The sequence below is a fragment of the Hesperophylax consimilis genome, chromosome 3 (genome assembly GCF_061612785.1).
Source record: "Hesperophylax consimilis isolate HC1 chromosome 3, BYU_Hcon_1.0, whole genome shotgun sequence".
In the NCBI taxonomy this organism is placed as follows: domain Eukaryota; kingdom Metazoa; phylum Arthropoda; class Insecta; order Trichoptera; family Limnephilidae; genus Hesperophylax; species Hesperophylax consimilis.
The window spans coordinates 270129-286512 of NC_142838.1; the positions used below are offsets into that span (position 1 = coordinate 270129).

The 16384-nt window shown below is 38.0% G+C and overlaps 1 protein-coding gene and 1 long non-coding RNA gene across 2 annotated transcripts; both read right to left on the reverse strand.

The window, feature by feature from the left end:
- Positions 1 to 2122: 2122 nt before the first annotated feature.
- Positions 2123 to 4556, reverse strand: LOC149424791 (uncharacterized). Its single transcript, XR_016305648.1, has 3 exons — positions 4130 to 4556; positions 2777 to 2862; positions 2123 to 2447 (listed from the first exon to the last, which is right to left on the reverse strand). It is a non-coding gene; the product is annotated as an uncharacterized LOC149424791 (long non-coding RNA).
- A 3405-nt stretch (positions 4557 to 7961) lies between these two features.
- On the reverse strand, positions 7962 to 16384 carry LOC149424792 (inactive tyrosine-protein kinase RYK-like). The gene is made up of 5 exons (XM_089646726.1): positions 16374 to 16384; positions 14182 to 14331; positions 13942 to 14101; positions 10859 to 10995; positions 7962 to 10373 (listed from the first exon to the last, which is right to left on the reverse strand). The coding sequence occupies exons 1-5, from the start codon at positions 16382 to 16384 to the stop codon at positions 10262 to 10264; spliced, it is 570 nt and encodes a 189-aa protein (XP_089502852.1). The 3' UTR covers positions 7962 to 10261.

The window sequence follows — 16384 nt, forward strand, 5'->3', positions numbered from 1 at the left end:
TAGAATCATCTGGATATGATGCAATTGTAGCTGCTAAGTTTTCCCCAACTGATATAAAGAAGTTGTTAAAAGTTGAAGCTATCTGTGTTGGGCATGTTATTTCTTCATTCTTAATGAGAAGACATTCAATTTCATCTTTCTGGGGTGTCGAGCTATTTGTTAGAATTGCATTTATTATTTTCCATGTCTGTCGCGGATAACGCAGGTTTTCTTTAAATATAGTCGTGTAGTATTTGGTTTTAGCATATCTTCTATAGTTGGTAACTTGATTTCTTGTTTTATTTCTCAGTGCTGTGAATATATCACTTTGCTGATTTTTTTTTCCAGATTTTAAACGCATTGTTGCGCTGTTTGATAAGTGCATTTAATTTTGCATCAAACCATGGAGTATTACCCCTCCGTTGGTCTCCTATGCGTAACTCAGATTTATGTTGGGATGATTTTATTGCTGTTTTGATGTATTCATTAAAATTATTATAGATTTCATTGGCATTACTGGTGGTTTCGTGTGGAAAGTTGTGGGATTCTACATATGTTTTTAACATGTTTTTATCGGTTTTGGTGTTGTTTGAAAAAGAATGTATTCTATTATTAGTGTGATGTTTCAAGCTGTTTTGGTAATCTAATATCAAAATGTTATGATCACTTAGGTAGGCATCTATATTTGCAGTAGTTGAGGAAATATTTTGTCTGTTTGAGATGATATGGTCTATTAGAGAAGTAGAGGTATCTGTTACTCGTGTAGGATAGGATGTGTTACATATGAAACAGTTGTATGAGTGTTGATGTATTTAAGAGATGTATTATTTTTTTGAAGAATGTCAATGTTGAAATCACCAAAGATAAGGGTATCATCTATACAGTTATTTAAAATAGATTCATGATACATTAAGAATTCGTTAATGTTTGAGGTAGGCTTTCTGTTTATAACATAAATATTTAACGGTTTAAAATTTCTATTACGGATATATAATTGAAAACAATATGTATGGGAAATATGTATTTGAAAATTTTTTACGACTTCAATACGTTCATAATAAAATTATATGTTTAAATCAGAATTTTTCTCCGGTGAAATCGGTCCTTTCGGCATCGGATTATTGATATATTAAGTATTTTCGTGATTAAATAAAAACAATATTAGAAACATTATGTTAATTCACTTTTCAATCAAATTTTGGAATTATACACACGAGCGTATAAGTACGTATAGACGGGTATATACAAGTGTATAAATTACCTGCTGTAATATAGATAGAGGTGGTATATTGCTGAGTCTAGAAGCAAGCATTAATTGCACATTTTTTCTGTGTTCTTTATTCTGCCTTTGATTTTTTTCACCCTGCTTACTAGCGGATACCTGTTCTTTTTTTCTTTGTTGCCATATGCCTTTGCCTTTGTTGTTATATGATATTGGTCGGTTTTTGTATTGATTTGTTGATTATAAACTTACCTACATGTTATCTGGGTTATAAATGTGAGAATGTTGTCGATATATTTGGGGATTCCGTATTATAGGCCAGTACACATAGCGCCAAAAAGGGGGTTGCGATCGTAATTATTCCGGTAGTCCCAATTTTTTTATATGTTTTATAAACTGATCCCATGATGTATAATCTGAATTTCCGACCATGGCGCACCTGTGTTCGCGCCACCATTTAAAAAAAACCGGCTGTAATCGCGCCAAAATCTAGTTTTTCCAAAATATCTCATTCTCAATGCAAATTTTGGCTAAATTAGCTAGATAATTAAAGTAAAACATAAAATTACCTACAACTTTTGTGAAAACAATTTTCTTCAATCTCTAATAGGTACCGAGGTAGAAAGTCGTAAAGGTGCGTATATTTTTGAAAAAAACAAGTTTTTTGCGCGACTAGCTTTGATTTTTTGTAAATATCTCGTTTCCAGTACAATTTTGTGTAAAAATTATTGATACTAATTTTGTAGAAAATAAAATTTCATAAAATAAATAGGTATATAATTTATGTGTTTTAATTCTAATACGTATCCAAGCTCTAATCCACCAAAACCAGGCCAAAAATTGAAACAGAGGTAAAGTGTTTTAAATTTCATTCCTTAATTTTATTTTTCTTCAACAATTATTGTTGTGAGAACATATCAGTTGACAACAATCGTCATGCCTGCGTCAGACCTAGCTATAAGGGGCTGGAAACGGCATGCACGTTAGTGTCATAAGAACTAGAGCCAGCAAATAGTGAAAACTTTTCAGGTTCATTCATCTCTGGTCCGTGCTGAAAAATAATGTCAGTTTTTGTTAATTTTTTTAGATCGCTTATTTAATCATATAAAATTAATATTATTTACTTTATATTTACAGAAATTGTGAAAAAATTACCATGTTGAGTGTCGGTATAGTGTTTAACACAATACTCGTATTTTCTTTATTATTTGCAATATTATCTGGATGAAGTCTTGCGGAATTTTTCCTAAAATGAGAAATATTGTTAATTATTTATACTGTCTCTATTCCCTAATTATTTAGAGATGTATTAAGACATGCCCGACAAACTTTCACCAACAATTCCTGAGCTTATTTGGTGTAAAAAATGCATTTCGGTAAAAATAAAAATATGTCACCGGAAATCAAAATTAATTTACTTCTTATATTCCAAATTCAATATGCTCAGAAGTTTATCGACTGCGTATATATGTATATATCTACATATATAAAATTATTTAAGCTGACATTGTACAATTATGTTCTGTAAAAAACGTATCCCAAAGATCTATTTTTATGTGTGTATTTAAGTAGTACCTTCTCCATTCCGTTAAACATTTTCCTTGGTGCCGTAATTTTGTTCGGGATAAAACTCCTTTTGTCTTCTGTTTTCCCATATTTAACTGAAACGTAAGTATATATTAGCCAAGAGATTTATTATAAATTGGTTCAATTTTACCTTAAATTTGAAAATCATTTCAACGTAAGTAAGTGCAGTAACTTGGGGAGATAATTGCACAATTCTATCTACAACAAATGATCTAACAATCTAAACTTAAAAGATTAATGACTCTTTTTAATATTCGAATGACTTTAGGTACTTTATAGGTGACATATGTCTAATTGTCTGTATGGAGAAAAACTTTCGATGTAGAGTTTTTGTTTTATGGAAAAAAACTTTCGAATTTCAAAAATTTGTTGTTGGGTAATTTAACTGGTTTTGGTGGATAAGAGCTTGGATACATATTAGAGTTAAAACACATAAATTAAATACCTATTTATTTTATGAAATTTTATTTTCTACAAAATTAGTATCAATAATTTTTTCACAAAATTGTACTGGAAACGAGATATTTACAAAAAACAAAAGCTAGTCGCGCAAAAAACTTGTTTTTTTCAAAAATATACGCACCTTTACGACTTTCTACCTCGGTACCTATTAGAGATTGAAGAAAATTGTTTACACAAAAGTAGTAAGTAATTTTATGTTCTACTTTAATTGTTTAGCTAATTTAGCCGAAATTTGCATTGGGAATGAGATATTTTGGAAAAACTAGATTTTGGAGCGATTTCGGCCGGTTTTTTTCAAAATGGCGGCGCGAGCACAGGTGTGCCAAGGTCGGAAACTCAGATTTTACATCAGGGGACCAGTTTATAAAACATATAAAAAAATTGGGACTACCGGAATAATTACGATCGCGAATCGGTAATTGCCCTGGAGTATTAGTAATGAAACGAACTCTTCACAAACACTTTATTGAAATATAAGAGAATACCACTCCTTAGTAAAAAAACTCCTTTTATTTTACCATAATTTATTAGATATTCCATTGTTACAACTAACATGACTGTATAATTAGAAATTAATGTAAAAGCCCAGTAGGGCGTAAATAAATAAAACTAGGAAAACGATTCTAGTGAAGGGGCACTCTATAACATTCTGTGCCGCTGGTTGTGACAACCGGACAGACAGCCGCGTCGCGTAAAAAAAAGATTAATAGTAAAAAAGTCTACTTGGGCTAGAAATGATATATAATAACATAACGACAATACTTTAGTGTCACCTTTTTTCTCAAGTGCCTACACATTTACGCATTTAACAATGTATTCTTTTGTATTGGTTATTATTTATATTTATATTTATTATTTATATAAAAAACCTTTACTCACTTGAGGAAGAAGTTAAATTATAAAAAACAGAAAATTTCACTAATAGATTTCAAAGTATCGTTTGATTAAATAAAAAAATACGTAAAAGAAATGACCGGAGCGACCGGCCGGGTGACACAACCTTACAGGCCGGAACTTTCGCGGCGTCTGAATCAATACGTAGTAACTCCTTGTCAACCCGCACACAAATATACTACGCACAATAGAGAGTTTTGAAGTACTGGCGGTCGTTTTTCGTGTATCTGGCCAGAAATTGGATTTTCGCGAGTGTTTTTATTTTAATTAATTCTTATGAATACATTAATAAAATCTCTAATCTTTTGTGAGGGAGTCGTCGGGAAGTTACTAATTCATCGTCTAGAAAAATAAAATCTGGTACTTGCCGCTTATCTTACAACATTTTACATTTAATAAAATGTACTTATCGTTTTACATAATATATTTAATTGTAAGGTCCTGTTTTTATTAATCTTAAATATAAATAACTTGCATCCCTTCGAATCCCTCTAGAAACATTTAAGATTTTAGTAATAAGCTCATCAGAAATAATTAAAATGTGAGCGTCGGGGCAAATCCCCGTTATCAGGGTATTGTGTCGCCTTAAGCAAGTTGAGACGATTTTCCAGGTTTTACAATGGAACATGCTCCGAGGAACGCACCGTACCTTGCCTCCCTCCGGTGAGAAACTCAGCCAATAGGAGCTGGATCATTCGTTCGCAATAGAATATCGGCAGGTTGAAAAGGAAGGAATGGCGTAGTTTCACACTTTCCACTAAGATCATAGTAAATACATAATGTGTTTCTCGGCACATTAGGTATTTACATGCAAACTGCAGCTGCTGCAATGGATGCATCAATAACACTCAAGTCTCTTCACTATTTGTAGTTTACAATCACTTTTCGATATTTTCTTCAAATATCGTTCCTCTGCTGTTGAGATAATAATTTAACTGACTAAAATATTTTTTATTGCACCATAATGCTAAATCGTCTCCAAATGGTTATGTCTATTCGTATCCCAAAGTAATCTAGTTTCACTTTTAATTGAAGGTTCGTGAGACGTCATGTCGACTGTCACCTGTTATATTAAAATATTTGTAATATACATATTTATATACTTATAGAGTTGTGATTTTGGTGGCTAAGAAGGAGATTTATATTGCCTCTTATTGCAGGATAGAGCTTCGCAGCCTGAAGCCAGAGGGACCAAACAAGCAATGTAGGAAGTAATAGAGAATTTACTAAAGCCACTTCAAGCTCAATGCAGCTTGGAGCCAATGTGACTTAACAAGCCGTATATGAAGTAAGAGATAATTTACTAAAGCCACTTCAAGCTCAAAGCAGCTTGGAGCCAATGTGACTAAACAAGCCATATAGGAAGTAAGAGAGAATTTACTAAAGCCACTTCAAGCTCAATGCAGCTTGGAGCCAGTGTCACTAAGCAAGCCGTATAGGAAGAGAGAATTTACTAAAGCCACTTCAAACTAAATAACTTTTTAATAGATGTAAATTCCTGTTGCGCAATCAGTGCCAGCGCTGCAGTTAGTCAGACTATTGAAGAGCTCCCCTGGCTGTAAACAGTACAGAGGGCACACTGCATAGGTGCACACTGCAGTGTACAGTACAACCAGGGATCGGGGCCTGTTTCGCAACCAGTGCCTGCTCTGCAGTCAGTCAGACTATTGAAGAGCTCCCCTGGCTGTAAACAGTACAGAGGGCACACTGCATAGGTGCACACTGCAGTGTACAGTACAACCAGGGATCGGGGCCTGTTTCGCAACCAGTGCCTGCTCTGCAGTCAGTCAGACTATTGGCTTTGTTTATTTATTTTATTTATTAATCTTAAGTTAGCTCACATCTTCGTGTGTGCTAATAGTTTTATAAACATATAAACATTTAATTGTTGTAATATTAATTTCTTATAATTAAATTATAATATGTAAATGACATCCTCAGCACGGGAAATACCAGTGAGGATATCATTATCTCTATATGTTACTAAGAAAAGAAGACAACAAATCATTATTATTATTATTATTAAACAGTAGAGAGGGCACACTTCATAGGTGCACAGTGTACAGTACAACCAGGGATCGGGGCCGGTTTCGCAACCAGTGCCTGCGCTGCAGTCAGTGGTAGTGAACAGCTCCCCTGGCTTTAGACAGTAAAGGGGGACACTTCATAGGTGCACAGTGTACAGTACAACCAGGGATCGGGGCCGGTTTCGCAACCAGTGCCTGCGCTGCAGTCAGTGGTAGTGAACAGCTCCCCTGGCTTTAGACAGTAAAGGGGGACACTTCATAGGTGCACAGTGTACAGTACAACCAGGGATCGGGGCCGGTTTCGCAACCAGTGCCTGCGCTGCAGTCAGTGGTAGTGAACAGCTCCCCTGGCTTTAGACAGTAAAGGGGGACACTTCATAGGTGCACAGTGTACAGTACAACCAGGGATCGGGGCCGGTTTCGCAACCAGTGCCTGCGCTGCAGTCAGTGGTAGTGAACAGCTCCCCTGGCTTTAGACAGTAAAGGGGGACACTGCATAGGTGCACAGTGTACAGTACAACCAGGGATCGGGGCCGGTTTCGCAACCAGTGCCTGCGCTGCAGTCAGTGGTAGTGAACAGCTCCCCTGGCTTTAGACAGTAAAGGGGGACACTGCATAGGTGCACAGTGTACAGTACAACCAGGGATCGGGGCCGGTTTCGCAACCAGTGCCTGCGCTGCAGTCAGTGGTAGTGAACAGCTCCCCTGGCTTTAGACAGTAAAGGGGGACACTTCATAGGTGCACAGTGTACAGTACAACCTGGGATCGGGGCCGGTTTCGCAACCAGTGCCTGCGCTGCAGTCAGTCAGACTATTGGCTTTGTTTATTTTTTTTTTTTATAAATCTTAAGTTAGCTCACATCTTCGTGTGTGCTAATAGTTTTATAAACATTTAATTGTTGTAATATTAATTTCTTATAATTAAATTATAATATGTAAATGACATCCTCAGCACGGGAAATCCCAGTGAGGATATCATTATCTCTATATGTTACTAAGAAAAGAAGACAACAAATCATTATTATTATTATTATTAAACAGTAGAGAGGGCACACTTCATAGGTGCACAGTGTACAGTACAACCAGGGATCGGGGTCGGTTTCGCAACCAGTGCCTGCGCTGCAGTCAGTGGTAGTGAACAGCTCCCCTGGCTTTAGACAGTAAAGGGGGACACTGCATAGGTGCACAGTGTACAGTACAACCAGGGATCGGGGCCGGTTTCGCAACCAGTGCCTGCGCTGCAGTCAGTAGTAGTGAACAGCTCCCCTGGCTTTAGACAGTAAAGGGGGACACTGCATAGGTGCACACTTCACAGTGTCCAGTACAACCAGGGGTTCGTTTGCAACGAATGCCAGTGCTAGGGCTGCAGTCAGTGATAGTGAACTAAAGGTGAAATACTGTTGTGCTCTTCCTTTTGTTTTCAAATACAAATCACGACTTTTTGATATTTTTAATCACAATTTAGAAGTTTCCTATTTTATTTTTCAGTTTTTTAAGTGGATAAAATTCATGATTGTTGTATTTTTGTGAAAGTTTCAACTATTTACTCACTTTATTTATTCAATAACCACGCAACATATCAAAACAAAACAAAAAATTGTAGAAGTTGGTTTTAGTGAAAAAACTGCCAGTGTAGGGTGTAGAAATCTTATCGTCAAACACATTTTCGATAAAATAATACGTTTATTAAAATAAAAGAGTCTTTTTCAACAAAATGTACATAAAATCGACAAAAACAACACCGATTAATATCTTATTTAGGGTTTATTGTAAAAAAACCATTGCTATAAATTTCAACGTTTAGTTTTATTTATTCTTTAGAGTAGGTAGGTACCAATTCTTGTGCCCCATTTAGAAATGAATATTCAACCGTAAAATAATGAAAACAGTAAAGTAATATAAAAAACAATACATATAACAACATAACAACAAATAATAAAAACACAACACGAGGTACAGACACCACAATCATCGATGTATAAAATACACAATGTGAATGTAATGTAACATCGGTTTAACCTCTCATTTGATAAATATATATTATGGATTAGTTACTTGATTTATGGCTTGTTAGTTGTTACGATGGTTCTCATTACAATATTACATTTTTAGTAGTACAAAAAGCTGTTATTAATCTCTCGGTGATGGTACAACCGCTCAATTCATTCAAACTTTATACGAAAACTAGCAACTTATTATTTAATGGCTTGAAAAATAAGACTTGGATATTTCCCCCTTTTCCACAAACAAATGTCAGAATTTATCGAATACATTATATTCACGCTACACGGTTAATACAATTATTTTCCAGACATTAAGTTCGTCACATTTATAAAATGATTATTTTAAAGTCGGTGTCACTATAGTGACTTCGCTTGAAATTAGCTAATTATAAAAAAGTACCCGCACAATAATAGCTTCAATTGAATTTCATTATTTAGGGTGCGATTCTAATATGAAAATTTTATAATATTTGATATTCGTAGTAACATTAAACATTATTCCTAACTAACATCACATGTTCATTTTCAAAATATAAAGTTTACTTATGAATAACATCACATTTATAAATTGGGATTATGAATAGGTTCGTCGAATATAATATATTTATCATAATAATACAATACACCAATCTGTGGTAGTTCATGGGGCTCGAGTTATACTTATTTTTAATTCTATTAATTGTAAACTTAAATTGATCATGATTTAGTGCGTGATCCAGATTTTTTAGAAAATGTAGGTAGCAAAAGAGAATAAGAATATTATAAGAGCGTAATAAATGATATATAAGTACATAACAAATTTTTTCTTGGCGTTTTTGTGTAGCAGAAATATAAGAGTATAGGGGCAGCCTGCAATGTGAATTAGCCCCTCGAGACGCCTCTGGTTCTGGGTGTCGTGGTCGCCGGCGTCACAAGGCGTTTCGCCACACGACGCATAATCGGATATATGTGTGTATGTACCACACTACAGTCATACACTAAGCTTCCCTACTAATGCTTGCATTACAAATAATTATAGGCGCAGCCTGCAATGTGAATTAGCCCCTCGAGACGCCTCTGGTTCTGGGCGTCGTGGTCGCCGGCGTCACAAGGCGTTTCGCCACACGACGCATAATCGGATATATGTGTGTGTGTACCACACTACAGTCATACACTAAGCTTCCCTACTAATGCTTGCATTACAAATAATTATTAGAAATATTATTTATCTCAAAGAACTAAGAACCTATCTAAAAATAATAACAATTAATATTTTCCAATAATGTTATTTGACTTTCTAGTTAACACGTGAACCCATGAACACCACACAGACATGACGAAAGTTACACAATTTGGTCTCGACATACGCTGATTGCTTCAACAGCCCTGTCAGTCTGTTCAAGAGGCCGTTTCCAAGCAACAACAACAAATAAATGCAGTGAATATGAAACACAATATCATTTTTTACCGTGATGATATTTCAAGCCCTTGAATACTTGCTTCATACTTGCTCTTAGGTCATGCGTCGCGACGTCAGGACGGCACTATTCACATTCATATCAGTCTCTCATACCTTCTCTTGGCATGATTCGACTCGAGTATTAATTTTATCCTGAAACGTCCTTGAATTTTTCTCACTTCTAATCGTTCGGTTGAATTGTTTCCTACGCTTTCATTATTCTAGCATTATTTTTTGGATCGCCGAGGAGTCACTCATATGCAAATAAAAAAGAATTGCTTGCTGACGAAATGTTCCCATAGCTTGTGATCCGTTTTTACAATTAAATTTTATTTCAGTCTGTGTTTTTTAAATTATCAATAAGTTAAAATGTGATCGATTAAAAATATATTAGAGGGTTGAAGAGAGTGAGAAGCACAAAACACATCGATTATAGCTAGACCGCAAGTACAAGAAGGTTCGCAAACGCACATCTCTGTCCATTCGCAGAAAGAGCATGATTTATTCGCAGTTCGCCGGCGTTCATTGGTGGTTTATTCATAACTCGCCTAGCCTTTTGGAGGAGGGAACGGTCTTTCTTTTTTTGGTCGAACTTTAGATTCCTAGATGACCAGATGGCCAGATGACCAGATGACCATATAACCAGATGACTAGATGTATTCCTCGAGCGCCGCCTGGAAGTCCTGAAGGAAGGCGAGCAGCTGCAGAAGAGTGGGCCGCGCGTCCACCGTGGCCAGCCAACAGCACGACATCACCGTGTACCTGCAACCAGGCAGCCAAACAACTAAATGAACCAGCCTCAGCATCATCTCACACATTAACTTCACACATGTAATTTCCCTCTGAGTTTATCATCATTTGGGATGCTGCATGGAGTGGATTTTTGAGGAGAGGAAGAATAGGAAGTTCTCAGAAGAAAACAGCCTAAAGGGATAAGGATATCAAGTTGGCCTGCCTTGACAGTGATTATAATTTACGGATTACTGACGAGTCTTTTGCCGAAACATTTTAATAAATAATATTTAAGCTAAGTGCTTACGGAACCACATAAATAGGTTTCTCCCTATACCAGATCTACTAGTTTTGAAGGTTGGATGTTGGTACACAGGTACCACAACTAACTATACCCACTTCATGAATACGTAGTGAGTTAATTATTTTTAATATTCACCGCCTTTATTTAAGTATTGTTTAAAATTTCCCCTGAATATCGTAGTTGAAATGCACACGTAAATAACAGAACTTACAACTCATCCGGACAATTGGCAGGCTGCGCTAATCTATAGCCATCCCTGAGGAAAGCCGCCATTTCAAAAGGATCCACTTCGGCATAAGGTTCCTGGGCCAGGGTCACCATCTCCCAGAGCAGGACCCCGAAAGACCACTGAAAGCATACAATGATGATTTTTGCAGTGCTTATTCAAGGCAAAAATTTTTACCCTTAATTGTAGGGGAAAAATATATGAAATCTGGGTGCAAATTGTATTCCTGCATAGTTTTCTACTATGGACATTTAAAGGCACCCACCACTGTCCCATCCCGGTATAGGTGACTTATTGTCACCCCTTCGGGACTCTCGCAAGAAGCTAATTTTTTATATTAAAGGATTCGAATTATCAATAAAAGACTCTAGACCTTTAAATGTCCCTGCATATTGTGTTAGCGAGCACTATGCAGAGGATGCTCGAGTTAGTTGTGTTAGACATGCACATGCGTGTTAGTAGCACAAAACAAATATATATAGACGAAGATATATTAGGAGTGATCAGGTCCTCAGCAGTCCCAAAGGCGTGCGACCGGTCGCCGATCAGCCCACAGATGAGTTTCCATCACCGCCCACCCCACGCCGAGGCGTGATTATGCTCGAAGACCCTAGGAGAACAGATGGGTTGTGAGCTAACCGAAGAGAAATAAACTAAAAGAAGAGCGTCACACGTCAACGGGGGGTGGGGAAGGTTATGTAGTTCACTGCGGACGTCACGACGAGCCAGAGCATCGCAATTGGGGGAAAGCCGATTATCTAACACAATGTCTTATCCGGGGGTCTGGAAAATTCGGGCTTTATGCAGGGACTGGGGTCTTTATGCCTCGCCCAAGAAGAGGGCTAGGACAAGACAAAACACAAGGGGAGTTCAGTTCCCACCTGAAAAGGAGACAATGTAACATAGAAGAATGAGCAACAAGATACAAAACAATAAAAGGATTACGAGTAATAGAATAATATAGCGATACATAAATAAGATAGAGTAAGATATAACAGTGAAACATAAATATTTGATCAGAAAAAAAAAAGAAAAAGATAAACATGATATATAAATTGGCGATAGTATGAGTGAGAGAAGAGTATAAAGATCAGAAACCAGGGGAGTCAGGAGCAGTACACTCGGCCGAGCTAAATTATTTGAATTTACTCTAAATAACATCGACTCTCAACACAGGCCACCTTTCAACCCAAACCTTAACGAACTTCTTCAGACATCCAAAATTCCTCTGATCCGATACGAGATCTACGTTCAAGATCGGTCTCGTTGAAACATTCAAACCATTAAGCATTTCCTCTCTAGCGTCCTTCAGTATCTCGCAATGCCACAGAATGTGCTCGGCGGTTTGGTTGGAGTCACCACACGCACAGGTGGGGTGTGGGGACAAGGTAAGACTATGTAGCCTCCCTCTAAATTCACCATGTCCGGTTAGAATCTGGGTTGTGTGGTGATCCAACCTAATGTGTGCCCCTTTCATTCTGACTTTAACTGATGGGAAGAAGGAGTGAGTCCATCTTCCCTTTCTCGAACTATCCCAACGCATTTGCCATTCGCTCAGTGTCCTTTCTCGCATCGCTCGAAGAAGGCTTTGGAGAGACACAGCATCACCGGGGGTTAGTTCAACCCCTAGGTGGTTGGCTGGTCTTCCTCTGGTCAGCTTCTTTTTAGTTTGTATTTCTCTTATCTCTAAATCAATGGGCAAAATGCCCGCCAGAACAGGCAACGCGTCCGAGGCCACTGTACGGTATGCACCCGAAAGTGCCAGCAAGGGAACTCGCTGACCCCTCTTAAGTGCAGAGTGGATCAGGACGTTATCCAGACGGTGCTCCCAAACAGATGCGGCATAAGCCACCTGTGATATGTATACACCTCTGTACAGAACACGCAGAGCCGGAGAACGTAATCCCCACTCTGCAGTTGAGATTCGCCTCAATTTCATAAAAAGAGTCTGGGCCTTGCTGGACACATTTTTCACGTGTGCCAGGAAAGATGATGAGCGGTCCAAAGTAACGCCTAGGTACTTGGTGTCTTCCGCAAACTTGATGCTAGAGTTGCCCATTTTGATCGAGGGGTTTCTTCTTCTACTGAGGAAACCCTTCATGAGCAAGCCTACGGTCTTATGGGGAGCGAAGTTTAACCTATTTAACCTTCCCCATTCTAAAATTTGTTTCAAACCTTCAGCAGCCTTACGCTCAATTTCATACCTACTGTCCCCAGAGACCAAAAACAACTTATCATCAGCGTAGTCTACCGAGATACATCCCTCAGGCAAGGGCAACCTAGAGGAATCATCGAACAGGATGTTCCAGAGTTCAGGTCCAAGGACCGACCCCTGAGGACATCCCATGTCGACATGCCTAGAGATGGTTACGTCACCATACGATATTTCGATTGTTCTATTGGATAGGTAGTCGGATAGAATTTTAAAAAGAGGTTTAGGACAATTACGCGCTTTTAATTTAGACAGTATCATCGGCCACCACGCATGATCGAAGGCACCAGTGATATCTAAAAAGATTCCTATAACATACCTCTTATTACAAACCTTCACCCAATCAAGCGCATTCTGAATGGCGTGCTCGGTGGACATCCCAGGGACAAAACCAAATTGCCTCTCATATGCAGGTGACAGGGTAGTTCGCAGGCGCTTTCTGATAAGTTTCTCCAGGATCTTGCTGAAAGCTGGAAGAAGAGTGATAGGCCGGTAGGCCTTGATGTCTGTTTTTGGCTTATCTCCTCCCTTGGGAATGACCCGAAGCACGCCCTTCTTCCATTCCGAGGGGAAAACTCCCCTCCTCATACACGTTTGAAATACCTGAAACATCTCATCCTTTGCGTAGTGCCACACTTTCTTCACAATTATTCCATTCAGTCTGTCAAAGCCTGGTGCCTTCTTTTCACCAAAGCCCTTAATTATCTCGTCCACTTCCGCTATAGTTATTACCATTACGTCCTCCTGAGCGAGGCTAGGTGGAAGCCGTGAAAGATCTCTGATCCTTTTGTGGTACTAATCTCTGATCCTATGGACAGATACTAATATCAGAGAATAATAATAGTGAGGTAGGTACCACGTCCGAAGCGCGCGAGAAGTGTCCGTGCTGCAGAGCTTCCAGCGCCATCCACTTGACGGGGCGGTTCTCGTTGTCTCCCAGGCAGTGGTAGTCCGCGGGGAACAGGTCCCTCGCCAGCGCCGTGTCCATCACCTTCACCTGCAGGTGCTCGTCCACCCTGCAACAAACAACGAGCTCGTGTACATTCTGGAGGTAGAGAGCAGTACTGTTTAGCGAGCAGACAACGACAACACTCACGCGCAGTTCCTGGCCGCCACGTCGCGGTGCGCCAGACCGCGTGCGTGCAGGAACACGAGTCCGCGCGCCGCGCCCGCCGCCAGCGACACGAGGCGTGCGGCCAGCGGCGGAGGCGCGCCCCCCGGGCAAACGCGCCGCTCCAGAAGGAATCTGCAATCATGTTCATGATCAGTTCTTATCTTATTAAAACATGTTACATTTTCTATGTAGATCGGTCCATTCATAAATAAATGTTTGCTGGCTAAGGTAGACGGATATACTTAAATGGAGGAGACTTAAATAATGTCACCTAAAATTATACATAGTTATTAATAACACACTTCGTAAAAAATTATTATTGGTTTTAAGAAAAACATTTTTATTTTTCATAGCATTCTCCACTAGCATTTGGTTCCTCTTATAACAGGCAATCTGCCGCAAGGAACTAATATCGATCCGAAAAGACGTAATAACCCTTGTACACATTTAATTAAAAATAAAATATAACGCCTTGTGCACGATACTGTTAAAAAGTGTCACTATGGATTGAAAAATTAGAAAGATTAATGCATAACTACTTCTGTTTATAGGTTCACGTTCATCAGTGCTGGAATACACTGAAACCAGAAAAACTTATGACATTGCATGAATCTTGTATTAAATCAAAACAATGTTCAGAAACACCAATATGCATTACTGGTGTAACTTTTAGTGCAATTTGTAATTACATACTTTATTCAGATGGGCTAATTTGTAGCTAAGTCCTGATGTCTTCATTAATTTCGACTGTTTATCAGTTCATATTATATGCTCTGTATCTTGTTATTATTGGATTATAATCAGTGAACAAATGTAATAAATAAATAAAAAGTAATTTAATAATAATAAATAAAACCTTGGCCGGAAGTCGCAAACCCCAAGCGTATAAGGACCTTTTGGAAATTGTTCTTTTCATAAAAAACTAAATTTGGCTTTGGTTAAAATACTCCACCGAACTGAATAATTTATGTTTTAATAAAAATGTGTGGCAAAATATGGATATGAATTATTTAATTTATTCGTGTTTTACAGATCATTAAAGAATTCGATTTATCGTGATTTTAGAGGCATCTTCGAAATTTTTTTTGTGTATTCATTATTTATTAAAATATAGTCTTTTTCAATGTACTGTAATAATAAAATGACATTAAGAATGAATAAAGCTAAGTACGTAATATAAGTTTTATTGTTCTCTTTTCAATTAAAAAAATTTATTTATTTATTTAAAACATTTCCGGGTGTAAATGACCTGGTATTAGGTATTTGAATTACTCCTATTTCTATAATTATAAGCAGAAAATGCTGTTGTGCAGTGATTGGGAACTTGGCTAGCAGAGGACTGAATTTGCAACGCCGCAGTGGGAACCCGACACTTTTGTCCATTCTGCTACTAATCGGTTATGTAATGAGGGTTGCAGGAAATTATCTCCACATATTTTGCATAAGATATTTATATTATTGTATACATATTGATAGCATAAAGAGAAGATATTGAATCTCTACATTTAAATCAATATTAACAAGTAATCCATATTTTTTGTCGTTTTTTTTTTTTTTTTTTTTTACAGTATTACCGCACAAGAGTCCCAACTGCTCCCGTCTGGAGCCAGTGAGACTATGGCATCCCCAATTGGGGTATGATGTGAGGCTGAGGGTATTGGGGAGGGGAGGGAGATGGGGAAGAGGAAGGTGGGGAAGTACCTGGCTATTCAGATCTGGTCACCAAACACGGCTAAAGCCATTTCAAGCAACGTTTCAATTCTGAATGGTGGTCTTACACCAGGGCGATACTGAGAGTATCTTCCACTCTGGAACGTGCCGCAAATATACTATATATTATTTTTAAATTAATTAATTGTGAAATAACACAAATTAATCAAATAAAATTTATTTGCGCACGCCGGGTTCGAACCCGCGACCTTCGGATCTGTAGTCAAAAGCGTATACCACTAGACCACGCCGGCCGTCAACTCGGAATAATGATTTATGAAACACAGTATTTTCCCTTTAAACCATCGATAGGTCCAAGTGATGATAAAATATGCCGTAAGTATTATGGGCAGTTTATTTAACTATTACCTGATAACATAAATTTTACAACAGTTTGTAGGAACTGTTTGTAGGCAAGCGATCCAAAGCGACGGGTTCGCAGTAAGGCATCACGGGTTCAATACCCATTCACCAT

Excerpts from the sequence above, each read along its gene's own strand:
- LOC149424792 (XM_089646726.1), bottom strand. Across the intron at positions 14,102-14,181 it reads GTGGCGGCCAGGAACTGCGC|GGTGGACGAGCACCTGCAGG; the intron begins GTGAGTGTTGTC and ends TGTTTGTTGCAG. Across the intron at positions 10,996-13,941 it reads TCTCGCGCGCTTCGGACGTG|TGGTCTTTCGGGGTCCTGCT; the intron begins GTACCTACCTCA and ends GTATGCTTTCAG.